General features: G+C 34.5%; 1 protein-coding gene across 2 annotated transcripts in view; it reads right to left on the reverse strand.

The window, feature by feature from the left end:
- Positions 1–8,668, reverse strand: part of LOC136040625 (protein Wnt-7a-like) — an 82,405-nt gene extending 73,737 nt beyond the window's left edge. Inside the window, exon 1 of one of the 2 annotated variants that reach the window (XM_065724898.1) lies at positions 5,112–5,274. In XM_065724898.1, coding sequence (XP_065580970.1) covers positions 5,112–5,188 — 77 coding nt within the window. In that variant the 5' untranslated portion in view covers positions 5,189–5,274. Of the gene's footprint in view, positions 1–5,111; positions 5,275–8,579 lie in introns of those variants that run through there. The other variant, XM_065724901.1, reaches the window with a different exon arrangement.
- Between the last annotated feature and the right edge of the window lie 3,432 nt (positions 8,669–12,100).

Genomic DNA, 12,100 nt, shown 5'->3' on the forward strand with positions numbered 1-12,100 from the left:
CAATGGGACAGCAAAGAATGTTGTATATTCGCAAGTTTTACGTAGTTAAAACCATATATATATATATATATATATATATATATATATATATATATATATATATATATATATATATATATATATATATATATATATATATATATATATCTATATTCACAGGTGGGACATAGGGACACAACTACAGTGGCGCGTAACTATTATTGCGCGTAACGACTTACGCGCGCGGGGGGGCTTGGGGGGGGGCGCGAAGCGCCCCCACCAACTAGGTGTTGGGGTGGCGCGAAGCGCCACCCCAACAGCTAGTATATATATATATATATATATATATATATATATATATATATATATATATATATATATATATATATATATATATATATATATATATATATATATATATATACATTCTAGTTCCTTTCTTTTTCCGTGAATGAGAATCAGTAACATAACACATTTCGGAAAAGAGAAACCTTGGAATTTTGGAAACTAAATAACAGAGGAGAAAACAAGTTAGTAAAAAATAAGAGTTTTTTCTGATCAGTCTCAAATACCACCTTTAGAATGACCAAACTCAAAATGGAGTTGGGAGTGACTATGCCCCTGACACCCTAAATTGTACAACTATAAGATAAAAAAAATTATATTCATGAAAGTCAATATTATGACGAATTATGAATATTATGACGAATTATGACGATTATGACGATTATGATGAATTATGAATATTATGTTCAGTTGTGCCGTACTCGGTAGTGCCTTGCTAGTATGACACATTCCAGTTCCATTGCCGTCCCTCGGTTTATATCGTTAGCCTACCTGTAGGAGTGTCTCAAGAATGTGTTCCCTAGGAATTCTAGAACCTGGCTAATCAATTGCTACCAAACGCACGGAATGTCAACAAAGACCATGGGAACTGAAGTAAACTCTTCTATAATATAAACACATCCAAAATAAAGTTTGACTCGCAGGATCTTTGTTACCATTAATAGGCATGTACGGGGAGGGGAGCTTCAACTCTGCCCCCAATATCCAAAATTTCCTGAAATTGTCGGGATTTGCTATTGAAATTGTCAGATAGTGTTTCATTTTTTTTGTATTCCCCCCTCCCAGAAAATAATTTATGGATGTGCCTAATCTTGACCTCTGAAAAGATTCAGAATAGTAACCATTTTCTTTTAGAAAAATTAAATAGTACCTTGAAACCAAATTTTTTCAGGATTTTATTCTGAAGGGGGGTTGGCACATCAAGGAGAGTTTCAACTTCTAAGCAAACGGGAGATTAGCTGAATTATATGGTAAAATGCACAATGTTGGATAAATTTGAGGTTGTCGTAAGGAAATGTTTAAGGAAAATGGAAAATTCTTGGAAGTGAAAAGAGGGGGCTTAGAATAGACTGAATGGAGGAGGAGCGTGTGTAGCTGTGCTGGCCTCAGGCGACTTGGTGCTACAATAAGTTGTTAGTAGTAGTAGCAGTAGTATTAGCAAAAACTTAAGATATCTGGGTGAGGGGTGCAAAAGCTCGAAGAATCCCCTGTAAGCGTTCCTTACAAGACATCTCAAAGCTAGTCCAAAAAGTAACATTTAATTTTAGATCCCAAAAACCATACATTATATTTAACACCGTTTTCTCAGAGTCATCACTTAGCGAAACTATCAAATAGCTTTTTATCAATATTTACTACGTATGTTAACGTTTTAAAAGTCACATTAAAGACATTATTGGTGGAATCTCTTCTGATAAAAAACAAAAACAAAACACGTCGGTTACGTTATCAGTGTCAGCCACCCGCTGATCAGCTCAACGTGTGCGTCTTCATCGGACACAGAATCATCAATTTTATACTTGGAATATATGATACCGAGTGAAAAACTATTATAGACTATTATACCCCTTACAAAAGTACTGAAAGACAATTCTAAATTTAGAATAGATTCTGTAAAAAAATTTAAGAAATATCTAGGAAAATTAACAAGCCATCCAGGTCTGCAATCTCATCAGGTGACTTTGAAAACCGCTAGCCTGCAGTTCAAGTAATTAGGCTGACAATGTCATTCTTAAAGATAATTAAATTAAAAAAACAAGTTTTTTTCAACCGAAATTATATAGAGTAGAAATAACACTTAAAACGAACAGAAATATTTCCATTTATGAGGGAGGATGGCCCCTCCTCAACGCATCACTCTTTACACTGAAGTTTTTAGAACTTTTAAAAAAGCTTCGTATTATAATTAAACGGTCGCTGTGCTTAACAAGTCTTTCTTAAAGAATTGGAACAAGAAGTCAAAATTTAGCGTAAAGAGTTATATATTAAGGAGGGGACACCAGTTAGGTTTAGGGGTGATTTTCATTAAGATCATATGACTGTATGGGGTGTTTCGATCTTTTTTTGAAAATGGGCCAAATTTTTTCGGGATTGTAACTTTTCGCTCAAAGAAAGACGACCTGAGGCAGTCAAACAAGAATTGATGGCCTCTTAGAGATCATCAATTAGAGATATGCACTTCCTTGTCAGGAACTACTAGGCAATATTAAACCTGAAAAACATAACAGAATTTCCAAATTTTTGTCCGGGGGGGTATATTTTTTCGGAGAAGGGGGGTTACAAAACAACTGTAAACACCGCATCAAATTTTGTTCATACCATTTTTGCTACGTTTTTATGAGTTGAATGGCACTTTGAAGGGTGGAGGTTCACCCCCCTTGATATGGCCTTGCTGTGGCAAGATCAAGGTCACATTGATGGAGAATATCGATCGATATATTGATAGAAGGTCATATCGATAGTAAGGCCATTTTGAAAGAGAACCAACTGGAGCTTCTAGTGTGTTAACTTGGATGCATGCGGACTGAGAGGTGTGAAGAGCAGGTGTTTCTAATTAGTGTGGTCTTGGGTGCCGCTTTCTCTTCATTGGAATCCGCAATCCAGCATTTTTTGGTTACGATTTTAATGTATGGTACTCCATCGACCCAAGTCTTGACATGTAGCGTTCGTCAAACCCTAATTTTAGGCCAAATGAAGAGCCTTTCACATTCTCCTAATCGTTGTGTATTAGTGTACTCTTCAAAGGTACTTTCATGTCCTTGTCACGATAGATATCCATATGATAAAGCTCCATTTGGGCTGGAACATCCTCAAATAGATCCATTACATTATCATCAGACTCTTGTATGAGGGACCCTAGGAGCAGCACATATTTACAGTCATGTGGCATTGCGATTTTTGTCATTGAATGGCCAGTCATGAGTGAGGCTGCCGAACCATCTTCATAAAAAACACTTAAAAACGGACTCAAAAATGTATATTGAGAAATTTAGGAGAGAAAATTTTATTGTGTTTCTGTCTTTCCAATAAAATGCATAAAAAAGCAATTATTCAATGCCCCCCTCTTTTGACGTTGAAATATGTCTTAAATTTTGTGTGAGATCGAGGATGAAGAAAACTCAAATAAAGATCGAAGTTCAAAGAAGTTCGAAAATTTACTCATTGGAATGTTCAGGTTTTTTATTTGTTCAGGTTATGTAGTATTTTAGTTTTCTTGGCAATTTTAAGAAATAAATAGGGGAGGAAAAGGAGCCCGAGAAGAGACGGTTAGAACATATAGAAGTTCGAAGTTTGAGTTATGAAGAATTGAGGGGTGGGCTGACAATTTTTGTTAGAGCAGCCAAGGCAGAAGTAGATTACAGATAGGGAGCACAGAGCCTTGAAAGTCCCCCAACCCCCAGTGAAGAACACAAAAGCGCTTTTAAGATCTATCCAGCCCCTCTCCAAAATCTCAGCATTCCGTATTTCGTCAGTTTGGCATAATATAAAAAAAAAAAACACACACACAAACAGGTGTTTATGAACAACATACACAATAGTGTGCACAAACACTAATTAAAATATTAGAGTCCACTTGAAATTTTTCCAACAAAAAATACGTTATGATAAGAGTCCCAACTTATAAAAAGGTAAATGTAAACGATGCAGCACTAGACCCATAAGGTCAAAACCGGCAGTGCTCATACGAGAGAAGTGGATCCAACCTTAAATGTAGCCAAGAGAAATACTGTTATTGCGATAATTTTCTTTTCTGAAGGGAACTTAACATTTTTGAAGTAATTGCAAAGTCAAACGTTGATCTAAGTCAAAAAATTAAAAATAAAAAATGATCTATGTCAATAAAATTATGGTAAGGTACTTTAACCGAAAATAGATTGGGCATATACACTTGGGCTAAATAAAAAAAAAAAAAAAATTGTATAAATGTATCACTGCTTTTACTGTTGTCAAGCTTTCGGGGATTCCCGCAATACCCCCTCCGACAAAAAATGGGTTCCCGATATCTCCCTAAGAATCAACGTTTTTTAACTCATGAATATTAATACAAAATACGAATCGTAAATTGTCATTAATGTTAGCTTCCAGTAAGATTTTGGAGGGTCTCGTTTTCTATAGAGAGAATTTGGGGAAACCCTGAAAAAAAATTATGACGAAGGAAGCACTGTTCATCGTAACCAAGATTCTACACAGGGAAACAAATTGCTATATTAGTTAAAGGGGGGGGGGAAACCTTAAGGTTCGAATCCGAATATAAGGATAATTTTTGATTTTAGCTTTAACTTAGGGCATATCTTTTAGAACACTTATGACTTGAGTATCTAATATTTCAAATAACTACATTTAAAATGAATTTCATTCGGTAATCAATTATATATAAAAGGTATTTCTTTCAAAACAAGAATGAAATTGTAAAACATCTATAGAAATAGTTGAAATTGTAAAACATCTATAGAAATAGTTGAAAAAAAGAAAAAGGTGATGGAGTTTGGAGAAAAAATATATCTTCCTCCAAACTACTACTACTACTAATAGTAGTTATTAGTAGTAGTAGTAGTTTGGAGGAAGATATATTTTTTGACACAATTCATTGAATAAAGATGTATTGCAGTAGAGCCCTGTTATTAAAATAAACTTTCTTATGCTTTTTTAGCCAAAAATATTGTAATAAAGATAATAATAATTGAATATGACAAATGTAATTAATAAAATTATTATAAATGGTATTATAAATATACTATAATACATGATAACAATTAACATCATAATAAATAAAAAATGATACTCACCAAAGAACTAAGAAAATTAATACCCAAATTATGAAATTGCTAAAACTACATTTCATTATGGTGTATCTCCAATCCATACATTATACTAAGTGTCTATAGTCTTCACAGCATCCTCCACTCGGGTAGACTACTACCATTCTATCCATCTTAGATGGGTAGTTCGTTTATCATATACCGGCGAAGTGGGTATTTGGCGCAGAATGGGGGTAATAAAACAACTTAACACTAATGAGTTAAGAGTATGCCCATTTCACGGGCATTAGCTTGGTAGTGTTTGGGGTATGAGTAGATGGACCCTGAGGCCTTCGCTTTGAAGAGAAAATTGAATGTCTTTTTCTTGCGGGTCTTTTGAGCAGAATTGCTTGATTGATTAGCATTTCGTTATTTTATGACTTTGCTAAGAAAATTAGATTAGGTTAGCGAATTTGAAACAATTAACGAATTACAACCACAATTAAGTAGAAGCAAAAATCTACGAATTTTATAAAATAAAATTTGGAATGGTCATAAAAACGTAAATAAAATAACAATACATAGGTAATTAACCACGAATTAAGCTTTTAATTAAGGATATTGGTAACATAAAAGCAATTGAATATTCCAGATCCATATCTACTAAGTCTCAAACGCCACATAACAGCTCCCTAACACAGTGGCTAAGCCCACAACTCGCGGCCGGGGTACAATAACTTTATATTATACGTAATATTACGTATTACCCCCTCCCCCTCCCGTTAGAAACCGTGTAATATTATACGTAAAATATACTAGTAAATTAACGAGTAAATAAAGTGAAATAAATAAAAGCATTGTCTCAAGCTAGGCTTTAAATATGAAACAAAAATGTAACTGAGAAAACAGGACTAGCTTTTGGAATGGGTTTGATCATCTAAAAATAGAATTATTTATCTTACATATTTATAAATATATGTTTTAAACATGCAGAGTTATAATAATAAAAAGAGAATATTTATTCAGGGGGTCGTTTGAGGGGAGGGCCAAGTGTAATTTCAATTAGATAAAGTAGTAAATTAAAATCAAGTATTTACGGGCATCAAGCTATGGTTTAATTATAAAAAAAGCTACGACAGATAGTTTGAGTGAGTGAGACGCCAATCTGAGACGCCAAAGCCCTTTTTAGGATTTTATAAAAATGATGTCATTTCACTTGTTGATAGTCCATACATCATTCCTATGGCAGAAATAAGGTAGATAGTCATGGGACTAAGGGATGTAAAATCGTATTGGTTTTGGGTTGACACGTGATGTTAAATGTCCACTGGACTTATATGCAAAATGGGGGACTGAATTTGCTTGAACCCAAAAGCGAACAAGTGACCTAAGCCTAATAGACTTGGCTGCTTGCAGTCTAAAGGTGGAATACCGAGTCATAGGATTGACACATGACCAACAAGATTAACTCTCTTATTGGACAAATATTTTTCCAATAATTTGTGAAAAAATTATCATAAATCCCATGTCCCTTGACTATCCAGATGTTGACCCCTTTTGTCCCCCCCAATAAAAATGCTGGAAATTTGTCCCTGTATCTATTATCTCTGAGCAGATACATATATTCAACAATAACATGATTATTTTACATTAATGAAAGTATATAATATGTATAAATTTTCCATATTTTTGATAAAGTAAATTTATCAACAATGTCGTCAAAGTTGACCGTTTCAAATTTTTCTCTTTCCACACTTGAAAATGCTAGGTCAGTTAGGCGATTTTTTCCCATCGTTGATCGTAACCAAAATTCTACACAGGGAAACAAATTGTTATATTAGTTAAGAGGAGGGGGAAATCTTAAGGTTCGAATCCGAAAATCAGGATAATTTTTGAATTTAGCTTTAACTTAGGGCATATCCTTTAGAACACTTATGACTTGAGTATCTAATATTTCAAATAACTACATTTAAAATGAATTTCATTCGGTAATCAATTATATATAAAAGGTATTTCTTTCAAAAGAAGAATGAAATTGTAAAACATCTATAGAAATAGTTGAAAAACAGAAAAAGGTGATGGGGTTTGGAGGAAGATATATTTTTTGACACAGTTCATAGAATAAAGATGTATTACAGTAAAGCCCTGTTAGTAAAATAAACTTTCTTATGCTTTTTTAGCCAAAAATATTGTAATTAAGATAATAATAATTGAATATGACAAATGTAATTAATAAAATTATTATAAATGGTATTATAAATATACTATAATACATGATAACAATTAACATCATAATAAATAAAAGTTGATACTCACCAAAGAACTAAGAAAATTAATACCCAAATTATGAAATTGCTAAAACTACATTTCATTATGGTGTATCTCCAATCCATACATTATGCTAAGTGTCTATAGTCTTCACAGCATCCTCCACTCGGGTAGACTACTACCATTCTATCCATCTTAGATGGGTAGTTCTTTTATCATATACCGGCGAAGTGCAATATATATACCGTATATATATATACAATATATATATTGTATATATATATATATATATATATATATATATATATATATATATATATATATATATATATATATATATACAATACTCGATCTTTTTCTAACGAAGAATGAAATTTCACCTGCTTTGTTTGCTTATGTGAAATTTTAAGCCGTTTAGTTTTATGCCTATATATATATATATATATATATATATATATATATATATATATATATATATATATATATATATATATATATATATATATATATATATATTGTATATATATATATATATGTATATATATATATATATATATATATATATATATATATATATCATATACCGTTTATCATATACCGGCGAAGTTGAATCGTAAGGTACGTATGTTTATTACTAACAAAAAGTTTGTAAAAAAAAAAATAAAAAAAAAAAAAAAAAATCTAGTTGCATTTTTAAGTAACCAAAAATTGGAGGGCAACTAGGTCTCCTATCCCACCCCTTTTTTATCCAAATCGCCAGATCAAAACTATGAGAAGCCATTTAGCAAAAAAAAAAAATCAATATGCAAATTTCATTTTAATTATTAATGTGTGGTGAGCCAAAATCAAAACATGCATTAATTCAAAAACGTTCAGAAAATAAATAAAAAACAAGTTTTTTTTAAATGCAAGTAAGGAGCGAAATTAAAACTTAAAACGAACAGAAATAATTCCCAATATGAAAGGGGTTCTCCCCTCCACAACGCCTTGCTCTTTACGCTAAAGCTTGACTCTTTGTCACAACTCTACTTTTTGAAACAGTAAAAAAAAACTTTAGCGTAAAGAGTGAGGCGTTGTGGAGGGGAGAACCTCTTTCATATACGGAATAATTTCTGTTCGTTTTAAGTTTTAATGTTGCTCCTTACTTGCAGATAAAAAAACTAGTTTTTTTAATTATGTTCGGAATTAGTTAGAGACTGAATTTGTTCAATAGGTACAAAATTATTACCTGAATGTCTAAATTATTACCTGAACTAAGTATAGTCGAAAGGCTCTGGTTTCTTTCTATCACTGTTGTAATCACTCTGTACTTTATCTTTCTGGGACCTTCATTCTACTGAAAAAGAGTGACTTATGTGAACTAGGTAGATGTTACAATAAATACTGTAAATACCTGCTTATGCAGGTTATTTCGATACGATTTCGTATCGAAATCGGAGAATAATCCGAAAAAAACAAAGCCCCCCATATAACTGCAAAACTACGGGAGCTTCATGGTAAGTTATCGACACAAGCATATCGACGGCTTACCCCATATCATGGGCTCATCTGTTCGTTCTGTTGACCTTTTCCCTTGTTGATTTTGTTATACCTATTGTGTTGTATCTTTGTACCTTTGTTCTCACCCGTTTGTTCTGTTGATTTTGTTGTACTTGTGTGTTGTTTTCTTTTCTGGTGTTTATTTTGTTTTCTCTCTTTTTACTCCACTATCCTTACATTGTTTTGTGCAGTGGGTGGGGATTTTCTGCTTGAGGCGATTAACAACTGCAAAATATTTCCGTGGAGAGAGAAGTTTCTTGGGGTGAGCCTTCGAGGAGAAATTTCACTCCAAGGTTATTTGCCAGAATTCCTTAACGAAATTCTTTTTATTTGTCTTTACCGACTAAATTTAACATGTAGAGATGTTCCGGGGTATTTTACGTGGGAAGAACTTTATTTTAAGGAATTTTCTATGGGGGGAGGGAATTTCGCATCGAGGGAAGCTGGATTTCTCGGTATTATTTGAAAAATGATCAGAAAAAAAAATCAACTGAAAGTAAGGAGCAATATTAAAACCTAAAACGAACAGAAACTATTCCATATATGAGGGAATCGCCTCCTCCTCAATCCTCCCTCTAAGCTAAAGTTTGATTTTTCTCCTTTAATAACGACTCCTGAAGAATAAGGGCCGTTTAAATAGAATCAGAAGCCTTTTCAAAACTTCTAAATACTCTAGCGTGAACCCCCTCCCAAAAAAAAAAATACGGAATAATTTCTGTTTGTTTTAAGTTTTAATGTTGTTCCTTACTTTCAGTTGAAAAAAACTTGTTTTTTTTTCATTTATTTAATAATAACCAAGATCTTAAAACAGTCTCTGCTAAAGTAGATTGAATATTGCAGAACAGGGAGATTTAAGATCGGATCATAACACCAGATTACACCGATATCACTTGAGATTGGTTGGTTGGAACGAAATGGGAGGATTGACTTGACAAGTTTTGTAAGATGATTTTGGGGATTAACATTAAATGAAAGCAAATATTTTCATAATGAGAAACGAAGTCAAATAGCCGAAGAGAGGAACTAATTAGGGGTGAACGCTTTACATTGTTTATAGCACGATCCCAGGATTTCTTGTCGCAGGAACCATCCCAGGCATTCAGCCTGGCTCTACGCAGGGAATACTTGTACTCTCGTTTGGTCTTCTGTTTTATTTGATGGGCTGAACTAGAAGGAGGACGATCACACGCTATCTACATGCGGAGCCAGAACTTAGCTTTTTGCTTAGCCATCTTCACTTTAGGATTAGCTTTCCACAAGGGATTGCGAGAACCCGTTCACACGCACTCAGAGGAGATAGCTTTTTCAGCGGCAGACTTGAGACAAAACACTATTTGCTGATAATACGAGTTAATAACTATCTGAGTTGAAGTTGTATATACAGATGTTTGCAATAAGTGAAATGGTACTTTGACAGATGATAATAACTGGGACACTGTCAATACACAAAGTAAAACATTGGCATTTTGCCAATTCATCATTGAGAACCACTCGGGAGAGTTATATCATACAGATCTCACCATGGAGCAAGATAGTTGGCACGTGATTGGTAAATGATCGTTGTCGATTTTTGAGTCGTCCACATGAACTATTGATGAAAGTAAAGTTGAATCTGACACAATTACATGATCGCTGGAAGTAAGACCACCACGATTGTGAATATAAGTAAATAGAAGATCTTTATCAGCAAGATGGAATCCTCTGGGTAGTGAATCGAGAAAGATTTCAGATCGGTCAGAATATGATAATAAGTCAGTGTTTATGTCGCCGGCAAGAATCCATTTGGTATTTTGTTTTGAAAGGTCGCTAAGTAGCGTTCGTAGACGATTACATGCTTGTGAAAAACTAGACAATGACTGCACAATTTTTCTATTACAGGCGATATAAATGTTTATAAATGTAGTATCACCACATTTTGTCGCTAAGATGCTAGCGTCACTTTGCAATAATATCGACTGAGTGTTTTGTATGGAATATATGGCCAGACCTCCTGATGGTCTACCACGGGTTTTCTGGGTGGCTCTTAAGCAGGTATAATGGGTCCAAAAACGCTTTAGGCTATCAACATTCATTTTAGAGAGAAGGTACTCCTGTAAAAACACAATATCATTTTCAATCAGCTCAATAATCAGTAGGTCCTTGTCTTTTGTAACATTAATATTAAGGGATACAAAATTAAACTGAGTTTGAGCATTCATTCATTAGCGTTGTTGAGAGCCGATCGGAGAATTTTACGTTTCAGACTAAAGCTTACGTGTTCCATAGTACAATTTGCACATTTTGGCGAGGCTTTGCAAGGGTTTTCCTTGGAATTCACATGAGGGCCAGAACATCTGGAACACTAAGGATGTGCTGGTGAGCAGGGACAAACTCGAAGCAGGTGATCAGTACTCAGACAGCGAAAGCATCGACATGGAATCGATTGAAAGAGCTTAGAGCGAAAATTTTTATATCCAATGCGGATTCCCGACTCCAGGACCGCGTTCAGAGCGGCTTTGTCGATAAACTCGAAGTGAAAAGTGCGAGAATTACCGATTTGATTAGCACTAACGCGTCCCTCCACTGAGACCTCTAAATCAGCACTTGAATAGTTATCGGGTATTTCACGGACAACGCTAGAGGCTTTTTGTCAATTAATTTGGTTTCAACGTTTGGAACGGAGCTACTAACAGCTACAGCCAGCGTGTCGGCTAAGCACTTATCGCATACCATCACAATCCAGCTCCTGATCTGTGGCTTGGATTTCAGAGTCACGATCCCGTCGTGACCATCCGGCGTTTCGAGCTTCTTCATGGATAGGGTCTCTGAGCTCTGGGTTCCTTACAACAACAGCGTAGGGCGTTTTTTTTTTCATATTTGAAGTAGAAGTTTCAAGCTTAGACTTTCCCTCAGTAACCTTGGACGCAATATCACGCAGCTGTTTAAGACAAGAGTTCAGCTGTTCAAGAGCCTTGGCACAGAGGGCATCGACAGGGATCATTGGCACTTCGCTGGGACATTTGATTACAAAAACCGGAAGCTTCACGTTCTGGGAATCGCACTTTACAAGCGAAGAAATAATGTCCGAAGCGCAGTTCAATGCAGCGTTTGCTCCTATGCGCTTCGACGGGACTTCATTAGGAAAAAGCTTTAAACAAAGCAATTTACAGGCCTCAGAAAGAGAAAAAGACTCGAAGAAATCGGCAATGTACTCTTTCATCGTATTAGGCAAAACTCCTTTAGCAAGATTT

This window comes from Artemia franciscana, chromosome 21 (genome assembly GCF_032884065.1).
Source record: "Artemia franciscana chromosome 21, ASM3288406v1, whole genome shotgun sequence".
Taxonomy (NCBI): domain Eukaryota; kingdom Metazoa; phylum Arthropoda; class Branchiopoda; order Anostraca; family Artemiidae; genus Artemia; species Artemia franciscana.